Source organism: Giraffa tippelskirchi, chromosome 1 (assembly GCF_054371585.1).
Source record: "Giraffa tippelskirchi isolate mGirTip1 chromosome 1, T2T-mGirTip1v1.2.pri, whole genome shotgun sequence".
NCBI lineage: Eukaryota > Metazoa > Chordata > Mammalia > Artiodactyla > Giraffidae > Giraffa > Giraffa tippelskirchi.
This window is the reverse complement of record NC_137275.1, coordinates 46674840-46695454: the sequence shown is the minus strand read 5'-3', so window position 1 is coordinate 46695454 and position 20615 is coordinate 46674840. Positions and strand designations below refer to the sequence as shown.

Genomic DNA, 20615 nt, shown 5'->3' with positions numbered 1-20615 from the left:
AATGTAAATGTGTGAATGATGTTAATTTTGGATTAATGTGGCATATGGCCTAATTCTTCTTTTATAAAAGAGAATCCTCTGTACTTCATAGATCACAGATCATTTGTGGGAACATTGTACAATTAATGACAATACATTTCATAATTATGATTTGGCCAGATGATGCCAAAATAAGGGCCAAGGGAATGGAAGGAGGGATAAGTGTAGGATGACAGAATGAACCAAACTCAAGATTATAAACTGCAACATTGGGACACCAGTGGGAGATGCCTTTAAGTCCTGTGCATGGAAGGGAGTAGATAGAAATCTCATCTGGATTTGGAGCAAGAATATAGGGCAGACAGAAAGTCCACATTAATATCTTATTCCAGGTAGTGTCAGTGATATAAGAATGACCAACTATTGATAAATGTTAAAGTTAGGGAATGATAGAGTTTAAAATTATATTCATATGGAAAGTTATATGATCATAAAAATTTGAACCCAAATATTTTCATATGTAAGACAGACAATAGAGAAGTAACCTGGGGGGAAGTGTTCTGTGAGTTGGAAATAGCATGTACAAATCACCGCTGACTGCTTTTACAGTAGTAAAGCAGAATAGATGAACTTGGTCAGTAAGATCGATAAAACCAGTTAGGATTCATTTAACTTAAATGGCTGCCAGGCGTTAGAGCAGATGGCAGAAACAAGCAGCTCACCACAGTCCCACTCATCGGAACCGTCTACGCAGTCGGCTTCACCGTCACACCACCGGTCACGTGACACACACTCGTGGTTTGCACATTCTAGCTCATCAGCTTGGCAAAATGCTGGCAGGGCAACAAGAAGGGAGGAGGCAAACATTTTAGGAACGGATGGGATTTTCACTAACAGGCACCTCACGGTTTGCCAACAGGCACGTCAAAGGAGGAAAAGATGTGGTTGCCAAGGCCTTCCAGTAAGAGTCAATACAGAAGAGCAGAGCTGGTACAACCTCGTTCCTGGGATGTCCATCCACACAAATAGCAAGCATTTAAACAGCACTACTATCTCCAAGTGACTAAATTCTCTGCTTCTAACCACAGGATTGAAAAAGTGGTACCCAGAGCAGCAGAAATCCCAAAGATGAGAGCACGGAGCTAAAATCTGAAGTGGCTTGAGCTGAGCACTGGGCATGAGCAGACTGAAGTCACTCTAGGATGAAACCCATCTCTGTCCACATTTATGGTTAGTTTAATTTTTTTTATTCTCTAGTATTAAGTGACTCTCAGAGTCACACACTAATCTTCTCTTGGGTTTTTAAAAACTATAGCCAAACTTCTTAATTGCCTATCTAACATCTATTACTTTTCTTTCTTCTTTCTTAAAGGAATCTGATTTTTATTCAGGCCTCCACACCAGCCCCTGTCCAGGGAAAGAATCCTAAGTCGTTTAAATAAGACACGGCATTTTTCTCACTACAATTGTGTTTTCCTGAGTACAGTTATTAGCCCAGGAGCAAACATGGCATCTAAAATCAGGGTCTCGGCTTGTGGTTTTGTAGGTTGTACTTTACAAGGTGGTTCCTGACCAAACCCTGCCATCCAAGGCTTCGTGTCCTAGCCTGGAAGAGAAGTGGCCTGGAAGAGACGCCATCTTTTCTTATTGGTTCTCCCTAAGTATGCTTCTAGACCAATATCATCATGCATATATTTTACACGTTTGATTGAATTTGGCATATATTTTTCCAAGTGAAGTTTTAGTCAAAAAATCTGAAAATACAAAAAACTTTTGACATGTATTTCCAAATTTCTCACTTATCCAAAATGAGGGGTAATTAATGTTTAAAATAAAATGTCACATTGACAAATGCACAATAAGTACTTACAGCAGTTTTTTTCATCCATGTTATCAGGGCAGTCTGGAAACCCATCACAGATGACTGTGTGCTTCAAACACTGTTTACTGGATGGACATTCCCAAAGATCTCTCTCCTTACATCCTGGAGACAGAAGGAAAGGTTATTTGCAATATATGTGAAGGTGAAAATAGCTATGGCTTTGATCAAACAAAGTAAAAAAAAAATATGACAATGTAAAGGGAGGATTTCTTTCTTCTTAACAAGTTTTGACTCCTGTATACCATGGAAAATGTAATTTTCAAAGTATAAATGCTTGGTAATCTCCACATTGCATTATAAATAGTACATCTCTTCCAGGAGAAGATCAAAAGTGACATATGGGAAACAGGGAAAAAAATGAAAAAGCAACTGTACAGTAACATTCATCTTTTGCTGTTCCTTTTCCTTTCTGAGCCAATTTGCCAACACATAGACTCATCTCTAAAATGATGAGCTACGCTTTTAAGCAAATATGCCCAAACCTAGTGATCTAAATGCATATTATTTTAAATTGTAATTTCAATCAACAAATGGTAACGCCATCTGTGTGTTTAGCAAAAGAGGCAACTCCTATGCCAGATATCTACAAAACTAGTTTATGAGCCAGGTACGAAAGCCATTACCTTCAGTAATGTAGCCAGAAATCTAAGATTAGAAACTATCTATTAAATGAGAAATAAACAGAAAGACTATAAGCTTGAATGGTAATCTGTCTATAAAATAACAAGCTCTTGCAATGAATTTAATAAATGTCATTTGATTCATAGACAGTGAATTTATATGTTCACTAAAACATGCCAAATGTCTAATTGTTCTTGCCACTCAGGTTGGACCCATGACACTCACCACGTTGTGAGGGTGTGGAGGAAGAGACCACATTTATTTATCTTTGAGCATACTGACTCCTCTGCCCAGAATGGCAGCTAGCCCTCAGCAGACTCTCAACACCTATGAATTTTAAATGGAACTTTATTTCATGTAAGAAACATAAAGTATCTTGCTCCTAGAAAAAGGTAGTTTAGTTCACAGTGAATGAAATACCAAGCAGTGATGAAATAAGGAGTGTCTTTAAAGACACTATTTCTCATCTGCTGCTAAGTCGCTTCAGTCGTGTCCGACTCTGTGCGACCCCATAGACGGCAGCCCACTAGGCTCTGCCGTCCCTAGGATTCTCCAGGCGAGAACACTGGAGTGGGTTGCCATTTCCTTCTCCAATGCATGGAAGGGAAAAGTAAAAGTGAAGTCACTCAGTCGTGTCTGACTCTTAGCGACCCCATAGACTGCAGCCTACCAGGCTCCACCATCCATGGGATTTTCCAGGCAAGAGTACTGGAGTGGGGTGCCATTGCCTTCTCCACTATTTCTCATCAGACCTGGTACAAATCATTCAGAGAAATGGCATAGATGATTGACTCAAGTTTCTTGGAGTCCCTCATAGGAAAATAACCTGCTTATAAAGAATTTTCATTGAAAAATTATCAAAATAAATCCACAGAATAGAGATTTTTACTATGGGAAAATTTAGGTTTAAAGTGTTTCAGACGCTTAGCAGGTAAAGAATCCACCTGAAATGCAGGAGAGGCAGGTTTGATCCCTGGGTCGGGAAGATCCCCTGGAGGAAGAAATGACAATCCACACTAGTATTCTTGCCTGGGAAATCCCATGGACAGAGGAGCCTGGCAGGACGTAGAGTCTGACACAACTGAGCAACCAACCATGCATGGCGGCACTATTCAGGGCTTTCCTGGTCGCCCAGTGGTTAAGCCTCGGCACATACACTCCAGGAAGCAGGGGTTTTATCTCTGCTCAGGGAACTAAGATCCCACATGACACACGATATGGCCAAAAAAAGGGGGGGGGTGGTTAATAAAAAATAGATAAAATATTTTTAAAATAAAGTGCTTCATTATTCAAACATATAGGACACTGGGAGAGTAATCTGACCACAGAACTACATGGGAAATAAATAGTGAGAATCCTTCACTAACTATCTGGAATTGTCTTAGGCTCAGGACATCTATTCTAGGGACTCATGGGGATATTATTTGGAGTTTTCAGCTAACCGAGAACACAGACATCCTCTGGAATGTTCTGGCAATGAGACTCTCATCACAAACGACACCACTTGCTAGCAAATAATGAGAGAAAACAGCATGAGTCTTCCTGACTATTCACAAGAGTACAGAGAAGAACTTGAACGTGAAATGAGCTGAGAAAAGACCACACAAGTCAATCCACTGGTACATAAGATCTGCATCCTCACAGATGGTAATAATAGGAGATAACACTTATTCCATTCAGTTCAGTTACTCAATCGTGTCTGACTCTTTGTGACCCCATGAATCACAGCACACCAGGCCTCCCTGTCCATCACCAACTCCCTGAGTCCACCCAAACCCATGTCCATTGAGTCAGCGATGCCATCCAGCCATCTCATCCTCCGTCATCCCCTTCTCCTGCCCCCAATCCTTCCCAGCAACAGGGTCTTTTCAAATGAGTCAGCTCTTCGCATGAGGTGGCCAAAGTATTGGAGTTTCAGCTTCAACATCAGTCCTTCCAATGAACACCCAGGACTGATCTCCTTTAGGATGGACTGGTTGGATCTCCTTGCAGTCCAAGGGACTCTCAAGAGTCTTCTCCAACACCACAGTTCAAAAGCATCAATTCTTCGGTGCTCAGCTTTCTTTATAGTCCAACTCTCACATCCATACGTGACTACTGGAAAAACCATAGCCTTGACTAGACAGACTTTTGTTGACAAAGTGATGTCTCTGCTTTTTAATATGCTGTCTAGGTTGGTCATAGCTTTCCTTCCAAGGAGTAAAAGTCTTTTAATTTCATGGCTGCAGTCACCATCTGCAGTGATTTTGGAGCCCAGAAAAATAAAGTCAGCCACTGTTTCCACTGTTTCCCCATCTATTTGCCATGAAGTGATGGGACCGGATATTATCCACCATAAATCCATATTCTAGATAATAGTTTTAGTTCTTAAAATGACACCACAATGTCGGAATTACAATCATCATTTCCTAGGTGAGGAAACAGAGAGTTAGAGAAAATAAATAAATTGCTCCAAACCCAGCCTTATGGAGAAATCTCCAGTTGGGAAGAATGTCCAAGTCCTTAGTTGCAGTCGTCTGTACGTTGACAATACATAGCACGTGCCAGGGGTAAGAGCAAGGGAAACAGAGCTTAGAGGCAGACATCTGGATTTGAACCCCATCTTCAATCTCATTAGCTGTGTGACCTTGGATAAATTTCTTAATTTCTCTGAACCTCTGTTTCCATATCTCTAAAATAGGAATAATAACACCTGCTACAAAGGGTTGCCTCTTGATGAAAGTGAGAGAGGAGAGTGAAAAAGTTGGCTTAAAGCTCAACATTTAGAAAACTAAGATCATGGCATCTTCTCCCATCACTTCATGGCAAATAGATGGGGAAACAGTGGAAACAGTGGCTGACTTTATTTTTCTGGGCTCCAAAATCACTGCAGATGGTGACTGCAGCCATGAAATTAAAAGACGCTTACTCCTTGGAAGGAGAGCTATGACCAACCTAGATAGCATATTAAAAAGCAGAGACATTACTTTGCCAACAAAGGTCCGTCTAGTCAAGGCTATTGTTTTTCCAGTAGTCATGTATGGATGTGAGAGTTGGACTATAAAGAAAGCTGAGCACCGAAGAATTGATGCTTTTGAACTGTGGTGTTGGAGAAGACTCTTGAGAGTCCCTTGGACTGCAAGGAGATCCAACCAGTCCATCTTAAAGGAGATCAGTCCTGGGTGTTCATTGGAAGGACTGATGTTGAAGCTGAAACTCCAATACTTTGGCCACCTCATGCGAAGAGTTGACTCATTGGAAAAGACCCTGATGCTGGGAAGGATTGGGGGCAGGAGGAGAAGGGGATGACAGAGGATGAGATGGTTGGATGGCATCACCGACTCGATGGACATGAGTTTGGGTAAACTCCAGGAGTTGGTGATGGACAGGGAGGCCTGGCGTGCTGCGATTCATGGGGTTGCAAAGAGTCGGACACGACTGAGCGACTGAACTGAACTGAACTGACAAAGGGTTGCTATAAGGGAGAAATGATTACTCTCTGGGCAGTAATTTCCCTCTGTATATTCTCTTTTCTAATAAAAGTTTGTGCAGCCTAATACCCTCTTCTACGGAGTTACGATGAGCATAACTGAATTAGGTTGAAAAAAGGTCAGGACATGAGTCCCATGGAAGACAATACTGTGATTTTGTGAAGAAGCCATTCTCTCTTTAAAGTGACATTTTTGGTGTAATTATGCTTTAAATGTATGCTTTAAAAGAAAGAGGGTATGACTCCATTAAAAATGAAAAACAGATATGGATAGGATAGGATGTTTAATGCAGCTGTAGGTTATAAAATCAAATAATTGTTGATGTCAGGATAACAGCCACCCTTGCACAGAGTCCATGGCCACGGCTGCTCACAGCAGCCACTGCATATTGCTAAAGTGACAGTTCATTCCAGTTTTCCTGGGACTTTGCAGATTTGAGCATTAATCTACCCCCATTCCAAGAAACCACTCGTAGTACCGGGCAAATCAGAATGGTTCATCACCTAAGTGTGCTAAGAATTCTGCTGGGTTCTTAACTTATTCCCTCTCATTTTCACAAAAATTCTGTGAAGCTGGCATCCCTGTCTTGGGCAGAGAACTGGGGAACCTTGTCTCTCCATCAAAAAAGTTGTCATTCACAGACATAGGGAATAGACTTATGGACACAATAGGACAGGGTAAGGAAGGAGAGGGTGAGATGTATGGAGAGAGTAACATAGAAACGTATATTGCCATACGTAAAGTAGATAGCCCATGGGATCTCAAACAGGGAACTCAAACAGGGGCTCTGTAACAACCTAGAGGGGTGGGATGGGAAGGAAGGTAGGAGGGATGTTCAAGAGGGAGGGGACATATGTATTCCTATGGTTGATTCATGTTGATGTTTGGCAGAAACCAACATGATGCTGTAAAGCAATTCTCCTTCAATTAAAAATAAATAAATTTTTAAAAAGTTGTCATTATAGGTAAAGAGAGCAAACCACCTTAAAACAGATGCTTCTTGTACTTTAGGAAGCTCTCAGTTATGCAAGCATAAGGTAATTAGGTCTGCTCGTCAGGGCTGCTAACTTGATCAGTATCAAATAAAAAGTATTGCCACAAAAAAAGAAAAAAAGTATTGCCACAGAGGAGCTGCTCATGAGAGCAAGGGAGAAAGGCCCTTCTGCATCCTGGCGCTGGCAGAAGCTGGACCAGGCTGGATCTAGCCATCTTCAGCCAGCAGCTGTCCCAGTGGCTATGGATGTGACCTCAGAGTGGATCACGGCAGCTGAACAGTGAGGTTCAGGCCTGGCAGGTGTGATGGCCCCTCCAGAGCCTGGGACCCCTGACTATGGAGCCCAAATCTCAAAGAAAAGCCTTAGTACCTGTGGTAGCAGCCTGGTCAAAAGGACCTGCCTCCCCCTCCACCCCCAGACTCCAGGCCTAAGCGTCAGAGGCAACCAATACTAGCACAAATCACAGAGCTCTCGTCTCTGACCAGAAAGCCCCAATGGACTTCCCAATTCCTGAGTCACCTCCCCCTTTTAGGGGTGGCATCTTCATGTCATCCTCTCTGCATGTGCTGGCCCAGTACCCTGGGAAGAGGCAGCCTGAAGAAACTGACAGGGCTTTAAATCGTAGGGTAGGGGCCATCCTCAGTGGCTGTCATCCTGGAGATGGAGACATTCACCATCAAAACAAGCACTTCCTCCAGGACAAGGTGCCACCCTGATATCCATGTTCACTATGTAAATCAGGGACTTCACCCAGCCTTCTCTCTTCTGCCATGTATAAGACCTGATCTGTCAGAGACCAAGCTAAACGAGACTCCTTCCCTCAAGGGAGATGTGTGGCGGGACCTGGGGGTGGCGGGACATGCCTCCTGAATTTCCTAGCACTATGGCAGGTGGGCTCTTGGTTATTGCCTTCTGAGGACTGAATAAGGCATGTTATAGTCATTCCAAGCTGTGAGAGATAAAGGAATTTTTCTCTAAATGTTACAGGTGAGAAGGCTGAGGCCCAGAGAAGTTAAGTGACTGGTCAAAAGTCACACAGCCTCCAAGTGCTAAATTGGGATTTAAATCCAAGTCTACGTCTACATGGGCTTCTCAGGTGGCACTAGTGGTAAAGAGCCTGCCTGCCAAAGAAGGAGACATAAAAGACATGGGTTCAATCTCTGGGCTGGGAAGATCCCCTAGAGAAGGAAATGGCAACCCATTCCAGTATTCTTGTCAGGAGAATCCCATGAACAGAGGAGCCTGGCGGCTACAGTGCATAGAGTCACAAAGAATTGGACATGACTGAAGGAACTTAGCACTCTAGGTCTACATGGGCTTCCCTAGTGGCTCAGCAATGAAGAATCCCCTGCAATGCAGGAGACCTGGGTTTGATCCTTGGGTCAAGTCAGGAAGATACCAAGAGAAGGAAATGGCGACCCACTCCAGTATTCTTGCCTGAAAAATTCCATGAACAAAGGAGTCTGGTGGGCTACAGTCCATGATGTCACAAAAGAGTCAGAGTCTCATGACTGAGTGACTAAATACACACTAGGTGTACATAGAGCATGCCATGCCATTTCAGGCTACCTGTCCTAGATACCAAATGAGACATCAAAGAGTTAACCAAGAGGCGGTTCTAAGATGGCAGAGGAATAGGACGGGGAGATGACTTTCTCTCCCACAAATTCACCGAAAGAACATTTAGACGTTGAGCAAATTCCACAATACAACTTCTGAATGCTGGCAGAGGACATCAGACACACAGAAAGGCAGCTCATAGTCTTCGAAAGGAGAGAGAAGAAATCAAGCTCCAACAACCAGAACACTGACACAAGCTTCCCCAACCAGGAAACCTTGACAAGCCACCCGTCTAACCCCACCCACAGCGAGGAACCTACACAATAAAGAGGAACCACAAACTGCCAGAAAACAAAAAGGCCACCCCAAACACAGCAATATAAACAAGATGAAAAGGCAGAGAAATATCCAGCAAGCAAAGGAATGGGATAAATGCCCTACAAATCAAACAAAAGAGGAAGAGATAGGGAATCTACCTGATAAAGAATTCTGAATAATGATAATGAAAATGATCCAAAATCTGGAAAACAAATTGCAGTTACAAATAAATAACCTGGAGACAAAGATCGAGAAGATGCAGGAAAGGTTTAACAAGGGCTTAGAAGAAATAAAAAAGAGTCAAAATATAATGAATAATGCAATAAATGAGATCAAAAACACTCTGGAGGGAACCAACAGTAGAATAATGGAGGGAGAAGATAGGATAAGTGAGGTAGAAGATAGAATGATAGAAATAAATGAAACAGAGAGGAAAAAAGAAAAAACAATTAAAAGAAATGAGGACAACCTCAGAGACCTCTGGGACAAGGTTAAATGCACCAACATATGAATCATACGAGTCCCAGAAGAAGAAGACAAAAAGAAAGACCTTCAGAAAATACTCAAGGAGATAATAGTTGAAAACTTCCCTAAAGTGGGGAAGGAAATAATTACCCAAGTGCAAGAAACCCAGAGAGTCCCAAACAGGATAAACCCAAGGTGAAATACCCCAAGGCACATAATAATCAAATAAACAAAGATGAAACACAAAGAACAAATATTAAAAGCAGCAAGAGAAAAACAACAAATAACACACAAGGGGGTTCCCATAAGGATAACAGCTGATCTTTCAATAGAAATTCTTCAGGCCAGAAGGGAATGGCAGGACATACTTAAAGTGATGAAAGAAAATAATCTACAGCCCAGATTACTGTATCCTGCAAGAATCTCATTCAAATATGAAGGAGAAATCAAAAGCTTTAGAGACAAGCAAAAGCTCAGAGAATTCAGCACCACCAAACCAGCTCTCCAACAAATGCTAAAGGATATTCTCTAGACAGGAAACACAGAAAGGGTGTATAATCTCGAACCCAAAACAATAAAGAAAATGGCAATGGGATACTTATCAATAATTACCTTAAATGTAAATGGGTTGAATGCCTCAAACAAAAGACAAAGACTGGCTGAATGGACACAAAAACAAGACCCCTATATATGCTGTCTACAAGAGGCCCACCTTGAAACAAGGGACACATACAGACTGAAAGCAAAGGGCTGGAAAAAGATATTTCACGCAAACGGAGACCATAAGAAAGCAGGAGTAGCAATACTCATATCAGATAAAGTAGACTTTAAAACAAAGGCGGTGAAAAGAGACAAAGATGGACACTACATAATGATCAAAGGATCAATCCAAGAAGAAGATATAACAATTATAAATATATATGCACCCAACATAGGAGCACCGCACTATGTAAGGCAATTGCTAGCAAGTATTAAAGGGGAAATTAACAATAACACAATAATAGTGGGAGACTTTAATACCCCACTCATACCTATGGACAGATCAACTAAACAGAAAATTAACAAGGAAACACAAACTTTTAATGATACAATGGACCAGTTAGACCTAACTGATATCTACAGGTCATTTCAACCCAAAACAATGAATTTCACCTTTTTCTCAAGCGCACATGGAACCTTCTCCAGAATAGATCACATCCTGGGCCATAAATCTAGCCTTGGTAAATTCAAAAAAATTGAAATCATTCCAATCATCTTTTCTGACCACAATGCAGTAAGATTAGATGTCAATTACAGGCGAAAAACAATTAAAAACTCCAACATATGGAGGCAGAACAACACACTGCTGAATAACCAACAAATCACAGAAGAAATAAAAAAAAAACCAAAATATGCATAGAAATGAACGAAAATGAAAACACAACAACCCAAAACCTATGGGACACTGTAAAAGCAGTGCTAAGGGGAAGATTCATAGCAATACAGGCTCACCTCAAGAAACAAGAAAAAAGCCAAATAAATGACCTAACTCTACACCTAAAGCAACTAGAAAAGGAAGAAATGAAGAACCCCAGAGTTAGTAGAAGGAAAGAAATCTTAAAAATTAGGGCAGAAATAAATGCAAAAGAAACAAAAGAGACCATAGCAAAAATCAACAAAGCCAAAAGCTGGTTCTTGGAGAAGATAAATAATATTGACAAGCCATTAGCCAGATTCATCAAGAAACAAAGGGAGAAGAATCAAATCAACAAAATTTGAAATGAAAACAGAGAGATCACAACAGACAACACAGAAATACAAAGGATAATAAGAGACTATTATCAGCAGCTATATGCAAATAAAATGGACAACTTGGAAGAAATGGATAAATTCTTAGAAAAGTATGACTTCCCAAAACTGAGCCAGGAAGAGATAGAAAATCTCAACAGACACATCACAAGCACGGAAATTGAAACAGTAATCAGAAATCATCCAGCAAACAAAAGCCCAGGACCAGATGGCTTCACAGCTGAATTCTACCAAAAATTTAGAGAAGAACTAACACCTATCCTACTCAAACTCTTCCAGAAAATTGCAGACAAAGGTAAACTTCCAAACTCATTCTATGAGGCCACCATCCCCCTAATACCAAAAACTGACAAAGATGCCACAAAAAAAGAGAACTACAGGCCAATATCACTGATGAACATAGATGCAAAAATCCTTAATAAAATTCTAGCAAACAGAATCCAACAACATATTAAAAAGATCATACATCATGACCAAGTGGGCTTTATTCCAGGGATGCAAGGATTCTTCAATATCCGCAAATCAATCAATGTAATACACCACATAAACAAATTGAAAAATAAAAACCATATGATTATTTCAATAGATGCAGAGAAAGCCTTTGACAAAATTCAACATCCATTTATGATAAAAAAAAAACCCTCCAAAAAGCAGGAATAGAAGGAACATATCTCAACATAATAAAAGCTATATATGACAAACCCACAGCAAACTTTCTCCTTAATGGTGAAAAACTGAAAGCATTTCTCCTAAAGTCAGGAACAAGACAAGGGTGCCCACTCTCACCACCACTATTCAACATAGTTTTGGAAGTTTTGGCCACAGCAATCAGAGCAGAAAAAGAAATAAAAGGAATCGGATTGGAAAAGAAGAAGTAAAACTTTCACTGTTTGCAGATGACATGATCCTCTACATAGAAAACCCTAAAGACTCCACTAGAAAATTACTAGAGCTAATCAATGAATATAGTAAAGTTGCAGGATATAAAATTAACACCCAGAAATCCCTTGCATTCCTATATACTAACAACGAGAAAACAGAAAGAGAAATTAAGGAAACAATTCCATTCACCATCTCAACGAAAAGAATTAAATACTTAGGAATATATCTACCTAAAGAAACAAAAGACCTATATATAGAAAACTATAAAACACTGGTGAAAGAAATCAAAGAGGACACAAATAGATGGAGAAATATACCATGTTCATGGATCAGAAGAATCAATATAGTGAAAATGAGTATACTACCCAAAGCAATCTATAGATTCAATGCAATCTCTATGAAGCTACCAACGGTATTCTTCACAGAACTAGAACAAATAATTTCACAATTTGTATGGAAATACAAAACACCTCGAATAGCCAAAGCAATCTTGAGAAAGAAGAATGGAACTGGAGGAATCAAGCTGCCTGACTTCAAGCTCTACTACAAAGCCACAGTCATCACGACAGTATGGTACTGGCACAAGGACAGAAATATAGATCAATGGAACAAAATAGAAAGCCCAGAGGTAAATCCATGCACCTATGGACACCTTATCTTTGACAAAGGAGGCAAGAATATACAATGGAGAAAAGACAATCACTTTAACAAGTGGTGCTGGGAGAACTGGTCAACCACTTATAAAAGAGTGAAACTAGAACACTTTCTAACACCATACACAAAAATAAACTCAAAATGGATTAAAGATCTAAACATAAGACCAGAAACTATAAAACTCCTAGAGGAAAACATAGGCAAAACACTCTCCGACATAAACCACAGAAGGATCCTCTATGACCCACTTCCCAGAATATTGGAAATAAAAGCAAAAATAAACAAATGGGACCTAATTAAAATTAAAAGCTTTTGCACAACAAAGGAAACTATAAGCAAGGTGAAAAGACAGCCTTCAGAATGGGAGAAAATAATAGCAAACAAAGCAACGGACAAACAATTAATCTCAAAAATATACAAGCAACTCCTGCAGCTCAATTCCAGAAAAATAAACGACCCAATCAAAGAGTGGGCCAAAGAACTAAACAGACACTTCTCCAAAGAAGACATATAGATGGCTAACAAACACATTAAAAGATGCTCAACATCACTCATTATCAGAGAAATGCAAATCAAAACCACAATGAGGTATCATTTCACACCTGTCAGAATGGCTGCTATCCAAAAGACTACAAGCAACAAATGCTGGAGAGGGTGTGGAGAAAAGGGAACCCTCTTACACTGTTGGTGGGAATGCAAACTAGTACAGCCATTATGGAGAACAGTGTGGAGATTCCTCAAGAAACTGGAAATAGAACTGCCATACAACCCAGCAATCCCACTGCTGGGCATACACACTGAGGAAATCAGAACTGAAAGAGACACGTGTACCCCAATGTTCATCGCAGCAGTGTTTATAATAGCCAGGACATGGAAGCAGCCTAGATGCCCATCAGCAGATGAATGGATAAGGAAGCTGTGGTACATATACACAATGGAATATTACTCAGCCATTAAAAAGAATACATTCGAATCAGTTCTAATGAGGTGGATGAAACTGGAGCCTATTATACAGAGTGAAGTAAGCCAGAAAGAAAAACACCAATACAGTATACTAACACATATATATGGTATTTAGTCAATCGGTAAAGATAACCCTGTATGTGAGACATCAAAAGAGACACAGATAAACAGAACAGTATTATGGACTCTATGGGAGAGGGCAAGGGCGGGATGATATGGGAGAATGGCATGGAAGCACGTAAATTATCATATATAAAACGAATTGCCAGTCCAGGTTCAATGCGTGATACAGGGTGCTCGGGGCTGGTGCACCGGGATGACCTGGAGGGATGGGATGGGGAGGGAGGTGGAAGGGGTTTCTGGAGGGGGAAAACATGTACACCCATGGTGGATTCATGTCAATGTATGGCAAAACAAATACAATATTGTAATGTTAAAAAAAAATTATATTAAAAAAAAAAAGTTAACCAAGCAGAAAACTACCTAAAGGGAAGGAGAATATCTAGTCCTTAACATGAAATAATTAAATTAATCAGAGATCAGTCCTAAGTCTCATCCTGAAAGCACATTTGTGGACATGCAACATGATATGAACACAATGACCCTCACTCTGTCTTCTAGTCACAGAGCAGGAAGTCAGTCTCTTCTACTAGCAAAGGAACAAAGAGACACAGAGGCATGGAGACTGGCTCTCTGCAGTGTTAAAAAACATAACGGTAAAGTCCTTCTTTGGACTCCTTAAAAGTATTTATGTATTTCTTACAACAGAAAAAAAAAGTCTTTTGGAAAATCTTTAAAGTCAAGCTGTAAACCCCACCAATATCAGAGCCAAAGGCTTTAAACACAGCCTATAGGGGTGTTGGGACTTCCCTCAGGCTCAGACGATAAAGAATCAACCTGCAGTGGGGGAGATCCAGGTTTGATCCCTAGGTTGGGAAGATCCCCTGGTGAAGGGATTGGCAATCCACTCCAGTATTCTTCCCTAGAGAATTCCATGGACAGAGGAGCCTGGCAGGCTATGGTTCGTGGGGTCACAAAGAGATTATATTCTATTTCTTTAAGGGGGTTTTGACTCCAAGAAGAAGTTCAGGTTAGAATAAAATATTTTATTACATTTATCACCCAAGAGGAGATCAAAGATAATGAAATGGTTTTTAATCATTTGAAGATAAACAGAAAATCCCTGTTAAGGACACTCACATTTGTATTGTTGTCCATCTTTCTCTGTATGCTGAATGCCTTTTATGTAGAGTAGTGATCTATTAGTAATTGTGAAGCTGTATTCATGTAATGAAGGGCTTTATTTCTTCAGTAGATGCAGAAAAATTGTTCGAACTCTATTCTCATTTAACTGCCCCCATTGAGAGGAACTGCTGCTCGCATCACAGCCCAGGAACTACCTTACTCCTGCCGGCAGCTCACCTCCTTGTGGACACAGACCTAAAAATGCTAACCTCAGTCTCACAAGCTCAAGCTCAAATCTATAATGTAAAGGCAAACCTCAGAATTATAATCTTGTTGTTACTTTCTTTAGTTTGCCATTCCTTTATGCCCCTCTTATTCATTTCTCCACCCAGATTTTTCTCCATAGCTTAGATATCAATGCTTAAGAAATGTTAGAATGAAAATAAGCCTCTTTAATCCACCTGCTAGACATACAGTCAACTTCATCTACATAGCAGAGGTTCAACTAATGACAAATTATCACTTTAAGACAAGAAACAGTACTGACTCTGTAAATCAATCCTACCTTTTAGGCTTCCCTCCCATGAAGCAATTCTGGAATGATGTGTTCATATTTACATAATGCTTCCAAACACTTGCTGAAAATATTTCTAATAATACCAGTATTTCTGATGTAAATATTGTTTACATTAACAATTACACAAGCAGTGCAACTTCAACAACAAAAATTTACCACAAGAGCAGGAGCTACTTCAGAATTTAGCATTACCCATTGCTAAATGCTTAATGTGTATATTTGACAAGTATTTACAAATGGTGCGCCCTGACCACCATGTTCTCCTGCTGCAAAAGTGTCAAAGAAACACAGCGTAAATTTCCAACCCACCAATTCTTTTATGACTAAGTTAAAGAAGTATTGCTTTGAGGGGAAAACCCAATAATGTTGTTAGACGTTCTGGAGGAGCTACAGATGTGTGAAAGTGAATAGTTAATTGTCACATTATTCGGTAAAGCCCAAGCATTTAAGTGCCCTCCACACCACAATGGACGGAATAAATCAGAAAGGCATGAAGAGTGATGTGAAATGCTGCTTTGCTGAAGCTGGTGTTTGTATCACTAGACGTTATGCCTACCCACGCCCATGGAGGCAAAATCGGGAGTGGATGATTTCCCAGTAGCTCTCTCTGTGCGGGGCCTTCCTCTACTTCCTCATTTGATTTTAAGTGCTGTGTTCTCCCAAAGCATGGGGCATGCCCATTCAAACCCCTGCATGTGTTCCAAAGGGGATTGTACATAAAATATTATAAGTCACTTTGAAAAATATGATGAGAAATCAATTTCTCATGAACTAATACTGTTGGGGGCAATTAATACCCTCAGTGTATTAATTTATTACTGACTTTTAACTTTTCACAACTAGAACTCTCAATAACATCATCAGTATTTTGAGTGTTTTATAGAGATTAGGCAATTTATTTGATAGTTCTGGTGAGCCTGTAATTGTGAGATTAGAATATGGACAGAAACTTATAGCTTACCTAGAAATCTGACATTTTAGGATCATTTGTAATGAACAGAGCTTTAAATTTCTTCTTCACCAAATATACTCTAGACCTTAGACCATTTAACCTTCCAAAGTCTCTTTTTGAGACATTTACATTTCTCAAATAATTAGTCCCTTTTGCAAATTTCAGTCTAGCCACCCAATGGAATATCATGTAATCTCTTTGAACAACCTAAGATAAGTTTAAGTTGCACCTCAAAATACCATAGCCCATAATTAGTGAAAAAATCCAATAGATTCTTAATGAGTCACTTATATAGGGGATATTCAATGAGTACTGACTTACTTATTTACATAAAGACCACAAACAAAGCAAGCAACAGTAGCTTCACAAAAAAACTATATGTTCCTCCCTAACAAAATTACCCCTGGTCATTGGACCATCATTCTGACAGCTTTGATTTTCTAGAAGATGCACTTATCCATATTTATCATAGCTGATAGGATTTCAGTTGATTGCTTGTGACATTTTGTCTAGACCAGAAGGGCAATGTCTACTATGGAAAACTCATTTTGGGGAGCAAGGCAATATTTCATCCTTCAAAGGCCAAAAGAATAAAATGATTTCAAAAGATGCATTGCCTCATGTGTTTTCAATAGCAAAAAATGTCAGTTTTTTTTAAAGCAGAACAAGCTAAATAGTCATAACCAAACTATTCTTTGGCTATCCCTTCAATCATTTTGCCTTACTCCAGCATATTCCTTAGTGAGGAGCATTGTCTGTTTTCAATTCCCTGACACATTTGGAGGTTCCAAGTACAAAGGTTTGCAGGGAAGTAAAATGGGAATTAGGTCCACTTAAATAGCCGTTGGCATTTCCTGCCTTTGCCAAGGTGATTTTGGAACTCAAAGGCAGAAATGCCGGAAGAGTTTTATCCTCTGTGGGCAGAGACAAAAATCAGAGAAGGCATGAAATTTAATCCCAATTAAACTTGAACGTTGGAGCCTGCAGTCTGTCTTTGTGTATTTAGATACCTGTTTAACAATATGGGAATTATAATAAAGGACACCATTATCCTGATCTTAAAACAGATAACAATTGCTTTAGAATCTCTCAATAAAAATAATCTCTTACATTTGTGAAGAGCTTCTCATTTTACTGAGGGTTTGCACGTATGTCATCACGGTTATAAACAGAAGTGTAATTTAGGGAAGATCAATGGAATTAACAGGAAAAACACTTATAACTCATGTCTTGCGGTTTGATAATTTAAGAAGCAAATGTCTTAACATTCAGTCCTAGTCACTACTTATAACGATCAGTAAACAACTGACATATTTTAACACAACCCCTTATCCTAGTGTACGTTTGAGAAAACTGCCATCTCACATACATACCACAGTTTTCTTCATCACTATCATCATCACAGTCAGCCTGGCCATCACATCTTCTGGAAGCCAGAACACACCGTCCTGAGCTGCACTTGAAGTGACTAGGTGAGCATTCTGTAAAAAGCAATGGGCCGTATTACTGCCGACAGACAGAAAACCCAGACCCATCAGCTATGTTATTCATTTATGTGTGGGATAATGTGGAGAAGATATCACTGAAGATAAGGATGGTCCTGCACCAAGTTGAAATCACCAAAGTTTACTTGGTTCTCTTCTGTCTGCCCTCAGCATCTTTTTTCTTCACCCTTGGCATCACCTCTCCAGATTAGCTGTTTTGTGTCTTTATGCTTTCCAACATCACCTGTCTTTCTGAATGGACAATTACTGGAGCCTGAAATGTCCTAGGAAGTCAGTGCTTCTAACTGCCCTCCTTTCATTTGTCAAATTGTTTCCCATTCTAATCTTTCCACCTGGTGAGCAGGCATTTCTCTACCTGATCATCTCACATGGCCACAGTCTTTGAATGCTTTGCACTTGAAGTTGAGCACCGAAGAATTAATGCTTTTGGACTGTGGTGTTGGAGAAGACTCTTGAGAGTCCCCTGGGCTGCAAGGAAATCAAACCAGTCAATCCTAATGGAAGTCAGTCCTGAATATTCATTGGAAGGACTGATGCTGAAGCTGAAATGCCAATACTTTCGCCACCTGATGTGAAGAACCGACTCACTGGAAAAGACCCTGATTCTGGGAAGGATTGAAGGTAGGAGGAGAAGGGGATGACAGAGGATGAGATGGTTGGATGGCATCACCAACTCGATGGACATGAGTTTGAGCAAGCTCCGGGAGTTGGGGATGGACAGAGAAGCCTGGTGTGCTTCAGGTCCATGGGGTCACAAAGAGTCGGACACGACTGAGTGACTAAACTGAACTGAACTGAAGGAGCCACAGCTTTATCTTCACTGTTCCCTTCAAGACCCTCTAATATAAAAGCAGCTTCCATATATAATGGACTCTGTGAGTTAAGTGTGTTTACAGTAAACACCAAGATTATTATAAAGTCATCTCTGCAATTTATTTTTAAAATGAATACAGTATTTAACAGATGAGTGTTAAATTCTTCAATGTAATCAAGTTTATAGATTCACCACCTACACAGTCTTTCTACTGGCAATCAAATAAAAACAATAAGGAAACTTTTAAAAGTAGCTGATTTATTCATTCATGTTAGATACTGCATTGTAATTAATTTAAAAATTAATAAAAATTAACCTTCAACTTCATCATCAGGCATTAGGCAGGTTTGATTATCTGCATTTTCCTCTGGAAATTGATTGCAATCTGTGTCTTCTGGCCACTGTAGACCCACAATCCCAAGAACAGACTCACAGCGTTCTTTGGAATGCTCACAGAGAGCTCTAAAAGAGCAAAAAAGACAACATTACAGGCAGAAATAGCTACACCAAATGTTAGGCATCTACATAGGACTTTTAATTCTGTACAGCCACAGGTCAGTGTATATATGTGGTGTGTGTATGCAGTGTGTGTGTGTATCAACGTATATATGGATGCACATACACAAAATAGGTATTTGGGGAACCAAAATAAGTGATATCATTACAAGGGAGATAGATCCCTGAAACACAGTTTCACCAAAAAAATCTCTTTTGCAGGAATGGAAATAGAGTTGTTCCCAGAATATGGATTCCCTTCTCCAGTTTACCTTTCTTGGCTTCTCTTCTGTCTTTCAGGCAGACACATTCTCCAACATTTTTGTTTCAAGCAAGTCCCCAACATCACTTTAGGCATTCTGCCACCAAAGGGCATGGAATCTATACAACACCCTCAGCCCCTTCTGGTGCCCAGTGACTGGGCCATTTCAAGTTCTAACCTGGCTTCCCTAAAGGCAATACTTCAGCTTACACTAATATTGTTGAAAAACTTGGTGCCTCTCCCAAACCCATCTATGTTGACCTCAAGATGGTAAAAAATTAAATGTGTTGGCTTTTGTTAAAGAAAAGATATACTAACCATTGCACTAGGTGTTTTAATGTGTGTTACTTCATTTGTACCTAGAATATTTTAAACTGAGGCATGAGCATGTCTCAAAGAAGATGTTTTTTACTTCATATGGGAAAAAAATGTAGTTTTGCCTCAATATATAACCAATAAATTAGTTTTTAAAAATGTTAAGTAGACATAACCAAAGCAAGTTCCTAGGCAAATTTCTCATTTCCTTTTAAAGACATTCTCATTTCTCAAAAGTTTGCAACTTTAAACTATGTTAATATCAACAAGATAAGGAATGGCTAGCAATTGAACAGAGACATTTCCAAAAAGGCTCCATCTTGATTTAACTCTGTCTAGATTTAAGACAGAGCATAATTTAATGCTGGTTTAGCCTAGGAATCTGGGGCAAAGACAAAGCTATGGCATTCCCATATGAGGCAAAAATGAGAAGCTCAACAATGTTTAACAACTATCTGTTGGATTGAATAGTTTTGTTGCAGATTAATAAAAAGTGTATGTAACACAATTACTGCTGCTATTTTAAATTAACCAAAAGATACCTATTTCAGATAGAAGTCAGGTACTGCCTGACTCTACCACTTTTTTTTCCCCTATAAACTAGAAATAAAATAAATGGCACTACAAGTCCATGGCACTTGTTCATATCATAATCTGTGTGGTGTTCAACCACAGAGACAACAGTCCCAAAAAGTTACTTTGAGGATGACAACTAAAGTATTTAGCACATTATAAGGGCTCAATAACATTAGATTTTTTCCAGTTCATAACTTAAAAACTGAATTTTAAGATCAATAAACAAGCCTGGCAAAAGCAACTATGTGCAACCCCATGAGCATATCAGTATATTACTCTCATTATACAAAAAATATTTTCTTACAAATATCATAATGTAAAATTCTCTTTGATAGCTACTAAAAATAAAAGATGTAT

General features: G+C 39.6%; 1 protein-coding gene across 3 annotated transcripts in view; it reads right to left on the bottom strand.

The window, feature by feature from the left end:
* CORIN (corin, serine peptidase) overlaps positions 1–20615 on the bottom strand; it is a 285216-nt gene that overhangs the window by 65690 nt on the left and 198911 nt on the right. For all 3 annotated transcript variants that reach the window (XM_081590643.1, XM_081590651.1, XM_081590633.1), the window contains 4 exons: positions 18927–19072; positions 17665–17772; positions 1850–1963; positions 702–812 (listed from right to left, as the gene is read on the bottom strand). In XM_081590643.1, the coding sequence (XP_081446769.1) occupies positions 702–812; positions 1850–1963; positions 17665–17772; positions 18927–19072 (479 nt within the window). The remainder of the gene's footprint in view (positions 1–701; positions 813–1849; positions 1964–17664; positions 17773–18926; positions 19073–20615) is intronic.